Below are 18520 nucleotides of genomic sequence, written 5' to 3' on the forward strand. Positions count from 1 at the left end.
TGTGTTCGAATCCCAGATCACCACAAGATAAGTGAGTGAGTGACTTTGACTTTACACATCCTTCGCAATAATTCTGGCAATACCATATGGAGACACCGGAATTAGGATTTTCACGTTTAACACGTGTGGGGTCACTCGGCGTTGTGAATAAATCACCAGGCTACCCCACGGCCCATAACCAATAAAGATCGTAAATGCATATGAAACATCTTAGCGTGTGGGTACCCAGAACACTACCATTTTAACTCCAGCAGGTATGTATCACTTTGGAAAGTTAATTAACCCAATGATAAAATAAAACTCAGGTACACAACAAAAAGCATTAAACTTTGCAACTCCTATACAAAACAATTGACAGATACACAAAAGACATGGTCTTTTGTCATAAACTTACTGTTTTCATTTGGTTTCATAAAAGAGTGTGAAATCAAAACACCTCCCTTGTGGGCTTGGTTATACACTTATCACAGATGTGAAGTGCCTGTGTAAAAACGTTCATATCTGTTACTGAAGAAATATACTTGACATAGGGGGCAGAGTTACCTTGATACGTGGCGGGTAGAGTTACCTTGATACGTGGCATTTATCAGAAGAAATCTCTACTGCATTACACACACACGTTTCAGCTCTATCGTTCAAGTGACTGGAGAAACGCTGACATAGAGTCCATAACAAAGTTTGCATTTGATTTGGATAGTTGTTGTGGTAGCAAATAATTATGTCATAACATACATGACATTTAAATGAAGCATATAGTTAACGTGAGAGACTGGCTCTCTTTATCTGTGACATTGATGATATATTGATGAATCAAATCAAATCAACATAGATCACCATTTATTCAATAATTCAAACGATTAAAACGATCATTAAGATCAAAACGAATGACAGCAAATAATTATGTCATAACATACATGACATATATGTGAAGCAATTTGTTAACATGAGAGACTGGCTCCCTTTATCTGTGACATTGGTGCTGTATTGATGAATCAAAACAAATCAAACCAAATCGTTTTATTCAATATTTTGGTGAGACGCAACAATGAGAATGTGCAATGTGAGCTTCAAACATCAGAATCAAATAATAAGGTTAACAATGACAATGTCAGAAGTACACTTTGAAGCAAACAATTAATTACGTATACATGTATATGGAAATAACAATATTTTACATGGTTAATACTTAAGGCACACAAAAAGTAAATAAAAGACAAGAGTGGAATATTGGTAAAAACCAGACACTCAAACATTGAGAGATGTTAATCATTGCAGTGATACAACATTTACACTTACACTGCAATTCATGAGCCAACTATTCCAGCACACCCCAAACACCATCTTGAGTCTTCATGAGCGTTCAGCTCGTAAAATCCCAACATCGAGGTCAATAAAACATCACACACACACACACACACACACACACACACACACACACACACACACACACACACACACACACACACACACACACACACACACACACACACACACACACACACATACACACAAACACACATTGGACGAACTAACGCTTTACTAACTATTCATCACAAAGTGTTAATATTTTCTAGCTTTTTAGATATTTTTATCAAAGTTTAAGCATTTGTAATGGGTTTGTGTGACAAAGTGGATATTGGATGTCATTTTCTGCCTCATATTTGTTGGTAAAAAGAAGACAGTGACTTGATGATTATATAGATTTTTCATGATTAATTAATTATAAAATGCAAAATGGTTCCTACGTTATTTTTTTCACATGAATCAATTTGTCTGGTTTCATTCGTTGTAGGTAAAACAGTATCTTGAAATGATTACAATCCCAGATTTCAGAAATCCACACCAAAATGCATTAAACACAGTACCTTTTTAGACTAATGTTGCCACACATTTATGATCAAATCCATGAGCTTAAAAGCAACTCTACATGTGTATCTCATCTGATTATGTGAAATAAAATAATATTGTCTGTACGAAAAAAATATATATACTGTGTGACACATTACTCTAAAGACATGTCATAGTATATACACATTATACTAATACAAACACCTACTCGGGCGATCTGTCATTGAATCTGCTCAAGATTATTTAATATAGTCCCATCAATCGAGGTATCAATAGTAATCATCAGAATCATAGCTAATACCCATATCATCATAATCGTTTGTATATCCAAAAGGATCGTCATAGTCAAAACGAACGTCATCGTCAGAAAGATCGTCATCGTCAAAAAGATCGTCATATTCCACGGGATGTACATATCTTCTTCCGGGGTCGACTCCGACATTGCAAATCCCACACCCACCAGCTTTTGGTATTCCCCCAACACTTTGCCCTCGTCCATATATCCCTGTAGAACTGAGGATCCTGTTTGATATGTCTATATCTTCTGTATAGAACACATCAACAAATACTTTGGATTGTTTCAGTGTTGAGTACCCAAAGCTTTGCTTTCGCAAGTACAAGTTGTTCATGACATTGAGTTTGATCAGGTTCTCTTTACAGAACATATCTGCTTCTGAATCAGCCTTTGTCAGAACCAAGGTAACATAATGTATTCGGTTGGGTGAAGGTTTGCAAAAGAAATCGGCAAAGTACAAATTTGATGAGCCATGAAACACCTCACTCAGCGGAACTTTAACTCTTGTGTTTCCAAATGGCGATTTTTCTGGTATAACACCTCCCTGTAGTGTAACCCCAAAAAAGAGTCCGCCAAGTCTGTTATTGATTGGACAGCGTGGATCACCTCCATTGTCTTTGAGTCTCGGTTTCATGATGCCATTGTACTTATTTTTGATATCCTGAAAGTAGCTGTTGGGTTTATTCCGGTACAGGTAATATACACCTTCAGATATGCCACTCTGGCTGTGATCATTAGCTTTATCTAACAGCTTCTGAAGATATTCTGTAAAATGAATATGTAAATTATGTTTTAGTATAGATATCATGGAAGCCATGTTAACATCGACGAAAAGTATTTCAAATTATTGTGACTCTCACAGATGAGAAATTATGTCCCATTCAATACCGACTGCATATCTGTCCGCCGCATTATACAACAGAAATACAAAATATGTCAGACGAGATCGTTTGAGCGATTCCTTTAGCACACAAAATACTATGAAAATACTGTAATAGTCATCTTGGACATAAGTATATCCATACCTTTTCCTGCATCTGTGCTTCCTCCTACAGCCATGATTGCAATATGGTTGCCGATACCTGTTCTGTGCATATGTTGGCTCTATTAATAGAAACAGAGTACTGTTGTGCAATAGGCCAGATTCTTTGTATTGAGGTAACTGACATAATGCTCAAGCGTATACAATGACAAGGTTCCTTGAATTTCTACTTTCATTTTCACTTCTATTTTCTGTGAGGTATAAGAAAGGCATTTTAGGTTATAACCAGTGTAATGCTAGATAGGGTATGATTCCCATGCAGGAAGTATCCGAGGTAGGATCAACACTACTTAGTGGTATGCAAGGAGTATATTATGGTATGCTAGGAGTCGGTTATTGACGTAGAAACCGTTGCATGATGTGCACACGTCAAATCAGAGGTAACAAAAAGTCGTATATTTTCACTCATATTTTAACTAACTCACTCATTAGCTGCTTGATCTGAACCAAACGCTGCTTTACTGTTTAAACCGTTTTATGTAAGGTATCACCTATCTCTCCGATCGGTTTTCTTATCCGACTTCTTTCTATACAAAAGATGCTTTTGACACCATATATAATGGCTGCTTTCGTTTACGTGGTTCTAGCCAAAGCCACATATTCCCGAGAGCGTGGCTGATATCATATCCCATGTTCCCGAAGCGAATGTCTGGTTCCCTGGATGACCTGACAAAATGTGTTCATGGCCTAAAAAGCACTTATCGACTCCTTCATTTGTCTCGAAGTCGTAATCGAACATATCAAGTCTCTAATACCTTGAACTACGACGCATGTTCTTGATTCAGACATGATTCGGTATAGAATAGGTGCAATTGTTAAATCTTTGATAACACATATATCAAATAGACACAATGCTCAAAACATTATTATTATATTTACTATTTACATATTAGAATAAGAAATGCAGCAAAGAGGTTTTTGGTGATCCTGGCACGTCCGGGCTGGTTAGGCTCAACATCAGCTCAGGGCCCTTGCCCTACACGTTGCCCAGATAGCGAATGGGACTTCTCCTAGCAAGCGCTGCCTAGTCGAACCCACCCAAAACTTTTCGGAGAATGTGAAGACTCCCCAACACTGGAGCCTTCTGCATTACCCAGGTTGTCAGAAGAGCTGTATTCCTGGTAGCAAACCAGGGCACTCTCCCAATGTCAGTCAACAGATTGGGAGGTACAAACCTAAGGCACAGAGAACAATGGGGAGTCTGACAACTTGGCACTTGGGATGCAAGCGTGATATTTCGAAAGCGAGGTCTGCATATTTGCCATGTTTTTCCTGAATCTTGTTAATTACATTAGTGTCAAAAGGGACAAAAAATTATCAAATAGGACAAGATTAGGTTTTTTGACCTGGATACGTCTGAGGCTGTGTACGGACCTATTCTAAAGAATTTTGTATTTATCATTTTCCATGACGCCCTCTACATATTCCGGGTTGTACCATGGATGGACCTCTGTGTCAAAGCCACAAGCATAGCAAAGACGGTAATAAAATGATCGAGCCACTCCATCACGTCGCTTAAGATACTGTGTTTGTGCCAAAGCTGGGCATCCACTGACATTGTTGTTGACAGTCTCATTGAATTCATTGCATATTGTACATTTGATATTTACATGTTGATGCCAAATTACATGTTGACGGTTTCGAGTGGAAGTGACTGGCCTTCTGTTTTACTTTTGAGGCCAGTCGTCTCTATCCAAGCGAAGGACTCCGCAGGGTTGCTGATCTTCTCAACACACTGCATAACAACTCGAAGCAGTGGACCAGCGACACTGACATTTACTTCTTCCGACACAAGATGAGAACCAAATTTGTTTCAAATTCGATTTTCCATATGGCCGGCACAACAGCTGTAATGAAAACCTATTCATTGTTATTGTTCGTCTTCGACATGTGTAACGTTGGCCTCCTCCCATATTACCCTAACAAACTGTGATAAACGTCATGCAAGGATGTCTCTGAGAGACGTTTGCAAAGTGGCATTAAACTAAACTCACTGTTTATATTTCCTTAACACTAACACGTTTAGCTTTTGTGAATATAGACCAACACAACACCGATTAGAGAAGCACTCTGAACATGCATTATCCCCTTTACATCATATAGTCAGATTAGTGCACCTTCCTTGTTTTCGATAAATTGAGACAACACTACAATACATCAAGATCTAACCTCTGTCTACCTGGACTAAGCATTCACTTAAATTTGCAATGTACATATTCGTATTCTTATTCTAATGTACAAGCTATCTCTTTTAGATTCTGATGCCCAAATTAGCTGTATATCCATATCAACACTGTCTCTCCTTTCCCACCAGAGACGTATATCAGGTAGCTGATACTACTGACAAGAGCCTCACATGAGCCTCACATGACATGTGCCACGTATACGCAACGTTTCAGGAAGTGGAGCATTCCTGATTGGGCTATTGTTGGTAACCCCATATTAAGGCAGTGAGGTGAGGTGAGATGACACGCCGCGATAAACTATCATATAGCGACATCTGTGCCTGTGTGTTCCACCATGCACTGCACGGGGCAGGACAAGCCCACACGGGTTATTAATACCCTCTGTCACCATTACAAGTTAACCTGAATGAATACAAAAACATACACATGATAAAGCGAGAGTTATTAATACAGTTTGGATTATTTATACACAGAGACCATATTCGATTAAATGGTCATTTTATAGTATGTAACCATTGCTAGGGGAAGGTCTCCTGACACCTAGTAGTTGATCAGATGAATTTGCATGAATGTGCCTACCATTAAAATGTTGATTGAATTTTCTTTAAATGATTTTCCAGAAACCTAGAGGACATGCTTATGAGCATTTACAATTTTGGTTAAAGGCATTATTCACCTTTTGTTTAGAACAAATTGTTGACCCATGTGGATTTCCAAAAAGTTAGTTGGACTAATTAATAAAGTAGCTATCGATTTGTTCTTCCAGTACTCAACAAATTAAACAAAAATATAGCATCCATCAAGAATTTGGGACTTTTTGGAACTTTTATGAGTTTTAAATCTTAAACTGAAAAATACAGTTGTACAGACTTGCAGTTGTAATCAGCATAGTTTCAATTTGCTAAATTCAAGTGTCTCCATTCACTGGGGCGTTCAATGTTTGGTCTCCAGAAGGAAATGCGATTTTATAGGCTATTTACAAGATTAATCGAATCACATGAAAGACGAAAGAGTGAGCTATCTGCTCACATCAACTTAGTTAGCTGAAACGCCAAGGATCAAGTATTGGGGAACTATTCAGATCCGGGATGCCTGAGTTGTTACAATTTGAAAATGAAAAATAATTCATGTACAGATAGCTTTGATGCACGTCAATAGATGCTGGCATCTTTTGTTTCCTTATAACTATGATGTACGTCAATAGATGCTGGCATCTTTTGTTTCCTTATAACTATGATGCACGTCAATAGATGCTGGCATCTTTTGTTTCCTTATAACTATGATGTACGTCAATAGATGCTGGCATCTTTTGTTTCCTTATAACTATGATGCACGTCAATAGATGCTGGCATCTTTTGTTTCCTTATAACTATGATGCACGTCAATAGATGCTGGCATCTTTTGTTTCCTTATAACTATGATGTACGTCAATAGATGCTGGCATCTTTTGTTTCCTTATAACTATGATGCACGTCAATAGATGCTGGCATCTTTTGTTTCCTTATAACTATGATGCACGTCAATAGATGCTGGCATCTTTTGTTTCCTTATAACTATGATGTACGTCAATAGATGCTGGCATCTTTTGTTTCCTTATAACTATGATGTACGTCAATAGATGCTGGCATCTTTTGTTTCCTTATAACTATGATGCACGTCAATAGATGCTGGCATCTTTTGTTTCCTTATAACTATGATGTACGTCAATAGATGCTGGCATCTTTTGTTTCCTTATAACTATGATGCACGTCAATAGATGCTGGCATCTTTTGTTTCCTTATAACTATGATGCACGTCAATAGATGCTGGCATCTTTTGTTTCCTTATAACTATGATGCACGTCAATAGATGCTGGCATCTTTTGTTTCCTTTTGTAGTATCTATGCTTCCTCCTTCAGCTGTACCTTTTACTGTCAATAAGGTCCGGGACAGAGCATACAAATCTTTAAAGATGTTTTGTCTTTTCGATGCCACAAAATGGAATTCATACGCCAGACCATCTAAATACAACAACACCCTACCATATCTGATATAGACATAGTGTTTTGCCAGTATCTTCTCTTCAGCCCATCAGTACAGTTGAATATTTCCATCAGTAAACACCGCTTGAGCATTCACAGTGTCTTTATTCTTTCTATAGCATGTAATGTAATGTATTTGTACATATATTTTGTTCCAGCATATGTGTAATATGATAAAGAACGTAGAGGAAAGTAAGGGGTAAAAATTTATTTCAAATGCACGGCGCACGTAAGCACAATGTAAATATAAAAACAGAAACCACACACAATATGAAATACGAGTAGAAAGTAGTGGAATGCTTGATACTGATTGGTAAAAAGGAGGTATCCTTTTTCCTGCAGACACCTCATTTCCATGAAATCCCTTCTCACTGTGACTTCCAAGAAATGACTTGGTTAAGTCCAAGCTCTGCACACATACAACAGGTTGCGAAAAACTAATTATATTTCTACGGAGCGTTATTTTATCAATTCTTTTGAAAAACGATGCATTTTGTAACAATCTGGAGTTAGTCAAGAGTAAAAGTAAATAGAATTGAGCGTGCACGAGTGTGTATGGTCTTACACCGCCTTTAGCAATATTCAAGCAATAAGACGCCTGGGAACACTAACAATGGGCTTTACACATGTGGGAATCGAACCCGGGCCTTCAGCATGACGCGTAAACGCTTTAAACACAAGGGTACCCCCATCTTCCCGAAAGTGAGAGAGAATAATTATGGTAGGACTGGAAGAATTTATAGAGAAGAAACAAATTCCAGGCCCCCTTAGAAAATCAAATGGTCGGTCACTGATGACAAGAGCAATTTGTTGGCAACATGTGCAACAACCGTATGACTGCCAACCATGGTGCCGCAAGCACATATTAAAATTTACAGGTGGTCATTGCCATTTACACAAAATATCAGCTGTGTGTTTCTCGTCACATTTAATGACAGGCTATTATCGCTGATAATTCGGTGTATGTTCAGGCGTTCATGCACTTGTCTGATTATGAAGCAAAACACTCGATGGGTATTTCTAGAAGGAACCCTCGAGATTACATCCTGCCAGTAGCTTGGGAAGCAGCTCATCCAAAGATGTATCACCAAACATTGCATATGCTGCAGCCCACAGTCTTCCTTATTCCACCTGGTGTGCTGTGGCCTTGACCAATGATACCAGTAAGGGAGAGAAACCTGTGTGTCATGTTCACGGCCTCTGTATACATGACCTCCACGTGAACTGCAGGACGGTCCAGTGTCTCGTATGTGCCAGATAAGTATGTCTTTCGCAAATAAATGTTGGTGTACGAATCAAGCTTCAGCAGGTGTGTCTGACAGAAACTGTCTGCCTGTGATCCTGAATGTGTCAGAACCAAGGTGAATCATCAAAAACCTCGCTCAGTGGCATTTTCACTCTCGTGTCTCCAAAAGGCGACACATCTGGCAGATGTCCATTCCTAAGTGTAACGTTAAAGAAGAGACCCTTCAGTCTCCCATTTATTGGACAGCGTTGGTCTCCGCCATTGTCCTTCAGATAAGGTTCCATGATGTTATTGTGGTTCTGCCGAATGTCATCAAAATAGGAGGATGGCTTGTTGCGATAGAGGGTAGATACATTATCAAAGCTGCCTTCACTGCAGTGGTCCTCGGCTTTGCGGAGCAGCTTTTTCAGATATTCTGAAATAGGAAATTTAAAATGAACACCATGATAACATCCGGTGGAGTACTGAAAATTAGAAACTTAAGATGAGATGACGTTTGTAATATCAAAACGTCAACGCCATAGAATAATCAGTCTCGATTCCATAGGGCCATCCCAATGATGTTTCTAGGTTTGTCGGCACCATACCCGTGCTCGTGGGTTTCACCGAAGTGGTAAACGTCTGAGACCTGCATCACTTCGGGCTTTACCTGCTTTACAACTCTGTGTGAAAGTCTCATCACGTAGTAAACTTTCGAAAGAGTGCATGCTCTGTAATAGGCATGCTTTTGACTATGACAGCCACGTTATTAAGGCAAAATAGGGATGACAATGATATGCATGTGTCAGTTGATTTGTGACTCCAGGTGTTCGCGAAGCAGGACGATAAAGCATAAGAAGTGTTTAACATTCTTTGAAAAGCAATCCGTTCAAGCATCATTATATTTGTATTGTAAATTATATTTAATGAATTTGTTTTGTTTAAAATGTTTAAAAAAGATCTACAAATGAAAGCTTTGCTTTTTGAGTAAAGAATTGTGACCTTGACTTTTGTAGCTATCAGTTAATTATATTAATTATACACACACACACACACACACACACACACACACACACACATACATTAACACACACACATTAACACACACACACACACATTAGCACACACATTAGCACACACACACATTAACACATACACTAACACCTTTACCTTTCTCGACATTTGTACTCCCTCCTTCAGCCATGACAGATAGGATAGTTGTTGTGCTACTGCTTTTCCAAGCTCTTCTTCACAAAGTGACTTGAGAAGTAATGTAGGTCGATATATACCTCAATACGCCTGTGTGTAAACAAGATACATTTGTCCCCTACATCAATGCTGATCCTAGAACTGATACTTTCCCTTTCGATTTCGCATTCTAAGTATGTAGTAAGATAACCTTTGTGATAATTAGAGGTCATGAAGACCCGATTTTCATTCAAAGTTAAGATACAGCCCCCTTGTGATTTTATAGACCTTTACATCTATCACAACTACGCCCCCAGTACGCCATGCTTGTCGTTAGAGCCGACGTATGAGGACTGAGTGCTTACAGGGCTTGGCTCATTGTATGTACCTAAGGCTAGGATTGTTGCTCATACTGTCCCCCACTGTTTCCACTAAAGAAGTTCGGTACATCTGATCAATCACCTGCGTGTGTTTTACGTTTCTTCCCGTTTATGCAGTCGATGTGCAGTTAATGACTTATCATAGACGTTTCCTTAATATGCAGTATGAAGAAAATCTTGATATTTCACTCTTATGAATTGGCCGAAAATCTATGTGTGTCAACTGTTTAAGAAACCAAACGTCATTCAATTCCAACGTTTATGAACTAAAATACATACTTACATGTCTTGCTTAGGTATAAGTACCCTTCACTGGAGTGTTCGTATGAGTGTAATTGTGTTCGAATCCCAGATCACCACAAGATACGTGAGTGAGTGACTTTACACATCCTTCGCAATAATTCCGGCAATACCATATGGAGACACCGGAATTAGGATTTTCACGTTTAACACGTGTGGGGTCACTCGGCGATGTGAATAAATCATCAGGCTACCCCATAATCAATACAGATCGTAAATGGATATGAAACATCTTACCGTGTGGGTACCCATGACAATACCATTTTAACTCCAGCAGGTATGTATCTCTTTGGAAAGTTAATTATCCCAATGATAAAATAAAACTCAGGTACACAACAAAAAGCATTAAACTTTGCAACTCCTATACAAAACAATTGACAGATACACAAAAGACATGGTCTTTTGTCATCAACTTACTGTTTTCATTTGGTTTCATAAAAGAGTGTGAAATCAAAACACCTCCCTTGTGGGCTTGGTTATACACTTATCACAGATGTGAAGTGCCTGTGTAAAAACGTTCATATCTGTTACTGAAGAAATATACTTGGCATAGGGGGCAGAGTTACCTTGATACGTGGCATTTATCAGAAGAAATCTCTACTGCATTACACATATATATATCATATTCTCGAAAGTAATATTCAAGTATTTGTCAATGAGTATTAACAAGTACGTTTCAGCTCTATCATTCAAGTGACTGGAGAAACGCTGACATAGAGTCCATAACAAAGTTTGCTTTTGATTTGGATAGTTGTTGTGGTAGCAAATAATTATGTCATAACATACATGACATTTAAATGAAGCATATAGTTAACGTGAGAGACTGGCTCTCTTTATCTGTGACATTGATGATGTATTGATGAATCAAATCAAATCAACATAGATCACCATTTATTCAATAATTCAAACGATTTAAACGATCATAACGATCAAAACGAATGACAGCAAATAATTATGTCATAACATACATGACATATATGTGAAGCAAGTTGTTAACATGAGAGACTGGCTCCCTTTATCTGTGACATTGATGCTGTATTGATGAATCAAAACAAATCAAACCAAACCGTTTAATTCAATATTTTGGTGAGACGCAACAATGAGAATGTGCAATGTGAGCTTCAAACATCAGAATCGAATATCAAGGTTAACAATGACAATGTCAGAAGTACACTTTGAAGCAAACAATTAATTACGTATACATGTATATGGAAATAACAATATTTTACATGGTTAATACTTAAGGCACACAAAAACTAAATAAAAGACAAGAATGGAATATTGGTAAAAACCAGACACTCAAACATTGAGAGAAGTTATTCATTGCAGTGATACAACATTTACACTTACACTGCAATTCATGAGCCAACTGTTCCAGCACACCCCAAACACCATCTTGAGTCTTGATGAGCGTTCAGCTCGTAAAATCCCAACATCGAGGTCAATAAAACATTACACACACACACACACACACACACACACACACACACACACACACACACACACACACACACACACACACACACACACACACACACACACACATTGGACGAACTAACGCTTTACTAACTCTTCATCACAAAGTGGTAATATTTTCTAGCTATTTAGATATTTCTATCACAGTTTAAGTATTTGTAATGGGTTTGTGTGACAAAGTGGTCATTTTCTGCCTCATATTTGTTGGTAAAAAGAAGACAGTGACTTGATGATTATATAGATTTTTCATGATTAATTAATTATAAAATGCAAAATGGTTCCTACGTTATTTTTTTCACATGAATCAATTTGTCTGGTTTCTTTCATTGTAGGTAAAACAGTATCTTGAAATGATTACAATCCCAGATTTCAGAAATCCACACCAACATGCATTAAACACAGTACCTTTTCAGACTAATGTTGCCACACATTTATAATCAAATCCATGAGCTAAAAAGCAACTCTACATGTGTATCTCATCTGATTAAGTGAAATAAAATAATACTGTCAGTACGGAAAAAAAATATATACTGTGTGACACATTACTCTAAAGACATGTCATAGTATATACACATTATACTAATACAAGCACCTACTCAGGCGATCTGTCATGGAATCTGCTCAAGATTATTTAATATAGTCCCATCAATTGAAGTATGAATAGTAATCATCAAAATCATAGCTAATACCCATATCATCATAATAGTCCTCAAAAGGATTGTTTGTATATCCAAAAGGATCGTCATAGTCAAAACGAACGTCATCGTCAAAACGATGGGCATCGTCAAAAAGATCGTCATATTCCACGGGATGTACATATCTTCTTCCGGGGTCGACTCCGACATTGCAAATCCCACACCCACCAGCTTTTCGTATTCCCCCAACACTTTGCCCTCGTCCATATATCCCTGTAGAACCGAGGATCCTGTTTGATATGTCTATATCTTCTGTATAGAACACATCAACAAATACTTTGGATCGTTTCAGTGTTGAGTACCCTAAGCTTTGCTTTTGCAAGTACAAGTTGTTCATGACATTGAGTTTGATCAGGTTCTCTTTACAGAACATATCTGCTTCTGAATCAGCCTTTGTCAGAACCAAGGTAACATAATGTATTCGGTTGCGTGAAGGTTTGCAAAAGAAATCGGCAAAGTACAAATTTGATGAGCCATGAAACACCTCACTCAGCGGAACTTTAACTCTTGTGTTTCCAAATGGCGATTTATCTGGTATAACACCTCCCTGTAGTGTAACCCCAAAAAAGAGTCCGCCAAGTCTGCTATTGATTGGACAGCGTGGATCACCTCCATTGTCTTTGAGTCTCTTTTTCATGATGCCATTGTAGTTATTTTTGATATCCTGAAAGTAGCTGTTGGGTTTATTCCGGTACAGGTAATATACATCTTCAGATGTGCCACTCTGGCTGTGATCATTAGCTTTATCTAACAGCTTCTGAAGATATTCTGTAAAATGAATATGTAAATTATGTTTTAGTATAGATATCATGGAAGCCATGTTAACATCGACGAAAAGTATTTCAAATTATTGTGACTCTCACAGATGAGAAATTATATCCCTTTCAATACCGACTGCATATCTGTCCGCCGCATTATACAACAGAAATACAAAATATGTCAGACGAGGTAGTTTGAGGGATTTCCCCTTTTAGCACACAATTACTATGAAAATACTGTAATAGTCATCTTGGACAGAAGTATATCCATACCTTTTCCTGCATCTGTGCTTCCTCCTACAGCCATGATTGCAATATGGTTGCCGATACTCGTTCTGTGCATATGTTGGCTCTATAAATAGAAACAGAGTATTGTTGTGCAATAGGTCAGATAATGCTCGAGCGTATACAATGACAAGGTTCCTTGAATTTCTACTTTCATTTTCACTTCTATTTTCTGTGAGGTATAAAAAGGCATTTCAGGTTATAACCAGTGTAATGCTAGATAGGGTATGATTCCCATGCAGGAAGTATCCGAGGTAGGATCAAGACTACTTAGTGGTATGCAAGGAGTATATTATGGTATGTTAGGAGTCGGTTATTGACGTAGAAACCGTTGCATGCATGATGTGCACAAGTCAAACCAGAGGTAACAAAAAGTCGCATATTTTCACTCATATTTTCACTAATTCACTCATTAAGTGATTGATCTGAACCAAACGCTGCTTTACTGTTTTATCCGTTTTATGTAAGGTATCAGCTATCTCTCCGCTCGGTATTCTTATCCGACTTCTTTCTATACAAAAGATGCTTTTGACACCATATATGATGGCTGCTTACGTTTACGTGGTTCTAGCCAAAGCCACATATTCCTGAGAGCGTGGCTGATATCATATTCCATGTTCCCGAAGCGAATGTCTGGTTCCCTGGATGACCTGACAAAATGTGTTCATGGCCTAAAAAGCACTTATCGACTCCTTCATTTGTCTCGAAGTCGTAATCGAACATATCAAGTCTCTAATACCTTGTACTACGACGCATGTTCTTGATTCAGACATGATTCGGTATTGAATAGGTGCAATTGTTACACATATATCAAATAGACACAATGCTCAAAACATTATTATTATTATATTTACTATTTACATATTAGAATAAGAAATGCAGCAAAGAGGTGTTTGGTGATCCTGGCACGTCCGGGCTGGTTAGGCTCAACATCAGCTCAGGGCCCTTGCCCGTCTACACGTTGCCCAGATAGCGAATGGGACTTCTCCTAGCAAGCGCTGCCTAGTCGAACCCACCCAAAACTTTTCGGAGAATGTGAAGACTCCCCAACACTGCAGCCTTCTGCACTACCCAGGTTGTCAGAAGAGCTGTATTCCTGGTAGCAAACTAGGGCACTCTGCCAATGTCAGTCAACAGATTGAGAGGTACCAAACCTAAGGCACAGAGAACAATGGGGAGTCTGACAACTTGGCACTTGGGATGCAAGCGTGATATTTCGTGATACATTACTGTCAAAAGGGACAAACATTTATCAAATAGGACAAGATTAGGTTTTTTGACCTGGATACGTCTGAGGCTGTGTACGGACCTATTCTAAAGAATTTTGTATTTATTATTTTCCATGACGCCCTCTACATATTCCGGGTTGTACCATGGATGGACCTCTGTGTCAAAGCCACAAGCATGGCAAAGACGGTAATAAAATGATCGAGCCACTCCATCACGTTGCTTAAGATACTGTGTTTGTGCCAAAGCTGGGCATCCACTGACAATGTTGTTGACAGTCTCATTGAATTCATTGCATATTCTACATTTGATATTTACATGTTGATGCCAAATTACATGTTGACGGTTTCGAGTGGAAGTGACTGGTCTTGAGCAGGAAACAGAAAGCCTTCGGTTTTACTTTTGAGGCCAGTCGTCTCTATCCAAGCGAAGGACTCTGCAGGGTTGCTGATCTTCTCAACACACTGCATAACAACTCGAAGCAGTGGACCAGTGACACTGACATTTACTTCTTCCCACCCAAGATGAGAACCAAATTTGTTTCAAATTCGATTTTCCATATGGCCGGCACAACAGCTGTAATGAAAACCTATTCATTGTTATTGTTCGTCTTCGACATGTGTAACGTTGGCCTCCTCCCATATTACCCTAACAAACTGTGATAAACGTCATGCAAGGATGTCTCTAAGAGACGTTTGCAAAGTGGCATTAAACTAAACTCACTGTTTATATTTCCTTAACACTAACACGTTTAGCTTTTGTGAATATAGACCAACTTAACACCGATTAGAGAAGCACTCTGAGCATGCATTATCCCCTTTACATCATATAGTCAGATTAGTGCACCTTCCTTATTTCGATAATTTGAGACAATACTACAATACATCAAGCGTTAGTTCGTCCAATGTGTGTGTGTGTGTGTGTGTGTGTGTGTGTGTGTGTGTGTGTGTGTGTGTGTGTGTGTGTGTGTGTGTGTGTGTGTGTGTGTGTGTGTGTGTGGCTGCTTGTACTAGTCCGAACTAATGAAGATCTCATAGTGCTATCCAACTGAGATGCCGTGCCGCAGTTTAACACGAAGACCCCACTCATACACAGTATTCTGTCTCCGAGCCGAATAATACTTGGTTTAACCACTTGATTCCGTGTGCCAGTCAGGGTACCGAACAGTACGATCTTTTAACGTCCTTTGGTAGACCCTCGACCTTGCTCTCTCCGGGCACACGCTCTATCCACTGGACCATGGAGAAGTCGAATGAACACGGCGTAGTTGGAATAGATACAAATAAATACAAAGTGGGCTATATCCTGACTTTAAAAGATTTTGGTCGGGTCTTCATAACCTCTAATTTTCCTGGAAGGTTCTCTTAATCTATACTTAGAACGCGAAATCGAAAAGGGAAGTAACAGTTCAAGGATCAAGGATGTGTGTGGCCTTGACAGTCTTGATAACTACAATTACTGGGGTATATATATCTAACCTCTGTCTACCTGGGCTTAACATTCACTTAAATTTGCAATGTACATATTCGTATTCTTATTCTAATGTACAAGCTATCTCTTTTAGATTCTGATGCCCAAATTAGCTGTATATCCTTATCAACACTGTCTCTCCTTTCCCACCAGAGACGTATATCAGGTAGCTGATACTACTGACAAGAGCCTCACATGAGCCTCACATGACATGTTCCACGTATACGCAACGTTTCAGGAAGTGGAGCATTCCTGATTGGGCTATTGTTGGTAACCCCATATTAAGGCAGTGAGGTGAGTTGAGATGACACGTCGCGATAAACTATCATATAGCGACATCTGTGCCTGTGTGTTCCACCATGCACTGCACGGGGCAGGACAAGCCCACACGGGTTATTAATACCCCATGTCACCATTACAAGTTAACCTGAATGAATACAAAAACATACACATGATAATGCGAGAGTTATTAATACAGTTTGGATTATTTATACACAGAGACCATATTCGATTAAATGGTCATTTCATAGTATGTAACCATTGCTAGGGGAAGGTCTCCAGACACCTAGTAGTTGATCAGATGAATTTGCATGATTGTGCCTACCATTAAAATGTTGATTGAATTTTCTTTAAATGAAGGTGGCATTCCCGGAAACGTAGAGGACTTGCTTATGAGCATTGAAAATTTTGGTTAAAGGCATTATTCATCTTTTGTTTAGAACAAATTGTGGACCCATGTGGATTTCCCAAAAATTAGTTGGACTAATTAATAAAGTAGCTAACGATTTGTTCTTCCAGTACTCAACAAATTAGACAAAAATATAGCATCCATCAAGAACTCGGGACTTTATTGGACCTTTTATGAGTTCTTAATCTTAAACTGAAAAATACATTTTGTACAGACTTGCAGTTGTAATCAGCATAGTTCCAATTTGCTAAATTCAAGTGTCTCCATTCACTGGGGCGTTCAATGTTTGGTCTCCAGAAGGAAATGCGATTTTATAGGCTATTTACAAGATTAATCGAATCACATGAAAGACGAAAGAGTGAGCTATCTGCTCACATCAACTCCACTTAGTTAGCTGTAACGCCAAGGATCAAGTATTGGCGAACTATTCAGATCCGGGATGCCTGAGTTGTTACAATTGAAAATGAAAAATAATTCATGTACAGATAACTATGATGTACGTCAATAGATGCTGGCATCTTTTGTTTCCTTATAACTATGATGTACGTCAATAGATGCTGGCATCTTTTTTTTCCTTTTGCAGTATCTATGCTTCCTCCTTCAGCTGTACCTTTTACTGTCAATAAGGTCCGGGACAGAGCATACAAATCTTTAAAGATGTTTTGTCTTTTCGATGCCACAAAATGGAATTCATACGCCAGACCATCTAAATACAACAACACCCAACCATATCTGATATAGACATAGTGATTTGCCAGTATCTTCTCTTCAGCCCATCAGTACAGTTGAATATTTCCATCAGTAAACACCGCTTTAGCATTCACAGTGTCTTTATTCTTTCTATAGCATGTAATGTAATGTATTTGTACATATATTTTGTTCCAGCATATGGGTAATATGATAAAGAACGTAGAGGAAAGTAAGGGGTAAAAATTTATTTCAAATGCACGGCGCACATAAGCACAATGTAAATATAAAAACAGAAACCACACACAATATGAAATACGAGTAGAAAGTAGTGGAATGCTTGATACTGATTGGTAAAAAGGAGGTATCCTTTTTCCTGCAGACACCTCATTTCCATGAAATCCCTTCTCACGGTGACTTCCAAGAAATGACTTGGTTAAGTCCAAGCACTGCACACACACAACAGGTTGCGAAAAACTAATTATATTTCTACGGAGCGTTATTTTATCAATTCTTTTGAAAAACGATGCATTTTGTAACAATCTGGAGTTAGTCAAGAGTGAAGGTAAATAGTATTGAGCGTGCGCGAGTGTGTATGGTCTTACACCGCCTTTAGCAATATTCAAGCAATAAGACGCCTGGGAACACTAACAATGGGCTTTACACATGTGGGAATCGAACCCGGGCCTTCAGCATGACGCGTAAACGCTTTAAACACAAGGGTACCCCCATCTTCCCGAAAGTGAGAG

General features: G+C 38.6%; 2 protein-coding genes and 1 pseudogene across 2 annotated transcripts; all 3 read right to left on the reverse strand.

The window, feature by feature from the left end:
- Positions 1-1000: 1000 nt before the first annotated feature.
- On the reverse strand, positions 1001-3238 carry LOC139474576 (phytanoyl-CoA hydroxylase-interacting protein-like). The gene is made up of 2 exons (XM_071257644.1): positions 3169-3238; positions 1001-2908 (listed from the first exon to the last, which is right to left on the reverse strand). Exons 1-2 carry the CDS (start codon positions 3236-3238, stop codon positions 2118-2120), a joined length of 861 nt encoding a protein of 286 aa, XP_071113745.1. The 3' UTR covers positions 1001-2117.
- A 4418-nt stretch (positions 3239-7656) lies between these two features.
- On the reverse strand, positions 7657-9859 carry LOC139474948 (phytanoyl-CoA hydroxylase-interacting protein-like; annotated as a pseudogene).
- Positions 9860-12475: 2616 nt separating this feature from the next.
- Positions 12476-13757, reverse strand: LOC139474713 (phytanoyl-CoA hydroxylase-interacting protein-like). The gene is made up of 2 exons (XM_071257813.1): positions 13688-13757; positions 12476-13424 (listed from the first exon to the last, which is right to left on the reverse strand). The coding sequence occupies exons 1-2, from the start codon at positions 13755-13757 to the stop codon at positions 12607-12609; spliced, it is 888 nt and encodes a 295-aa protein (XP_071113914.1). The 3' UTR covers positions 12476-12606.
- Positions 13758-18520: the final 4763 nt, after the last annotated feature.

Source organism: Haliotis cracherodii, unplaced genomic scaffold (genome assembly GCF_022045235.1).
Source record: "Haliotis cracherodii isolate W230 unplaced genomic scaffold, xgHalCrac1.p SCAF_3, whole genome shotgun sequence".
Lineage (NCBI taxonomy): Eukaryota > Metazoa > Mollusca > Gastropoda > Lepetellida > Haliotidae > Haliotis > Haliotis cracherodii.

Bases quoted from the DNA above. Each gene is read 5' to 3' on its own strand.
- LOC139474576 (XM_071257644.1), bottom strand. From the start codon at position 3,238: ATGCACAGAACAGGTATCGGCAACCATATTGCAATCATGGCTGTAGGA. The intron at 2,909-3,168 runs GTATGGATATAC...TTCATTTTACAG, and splicing joins AAGCACAGATGCAGGAAAAG to AATATCTTCAGAAGCTGTTA.
- LOC139474713 (XM_071257813.1), bottom strand. From the start codon at position 13,757: ATGCACAGAACGAGTATCGGCAACCATATTGCAATCATGGCTGTAGGA. The intron at 13,425-13,687 runs GTATGGATATAC...TTCATTTTACAG, and splicing joins AAGCACAGATGCAGGAAAAG to AATATCTTCAGAAGCTGTTA.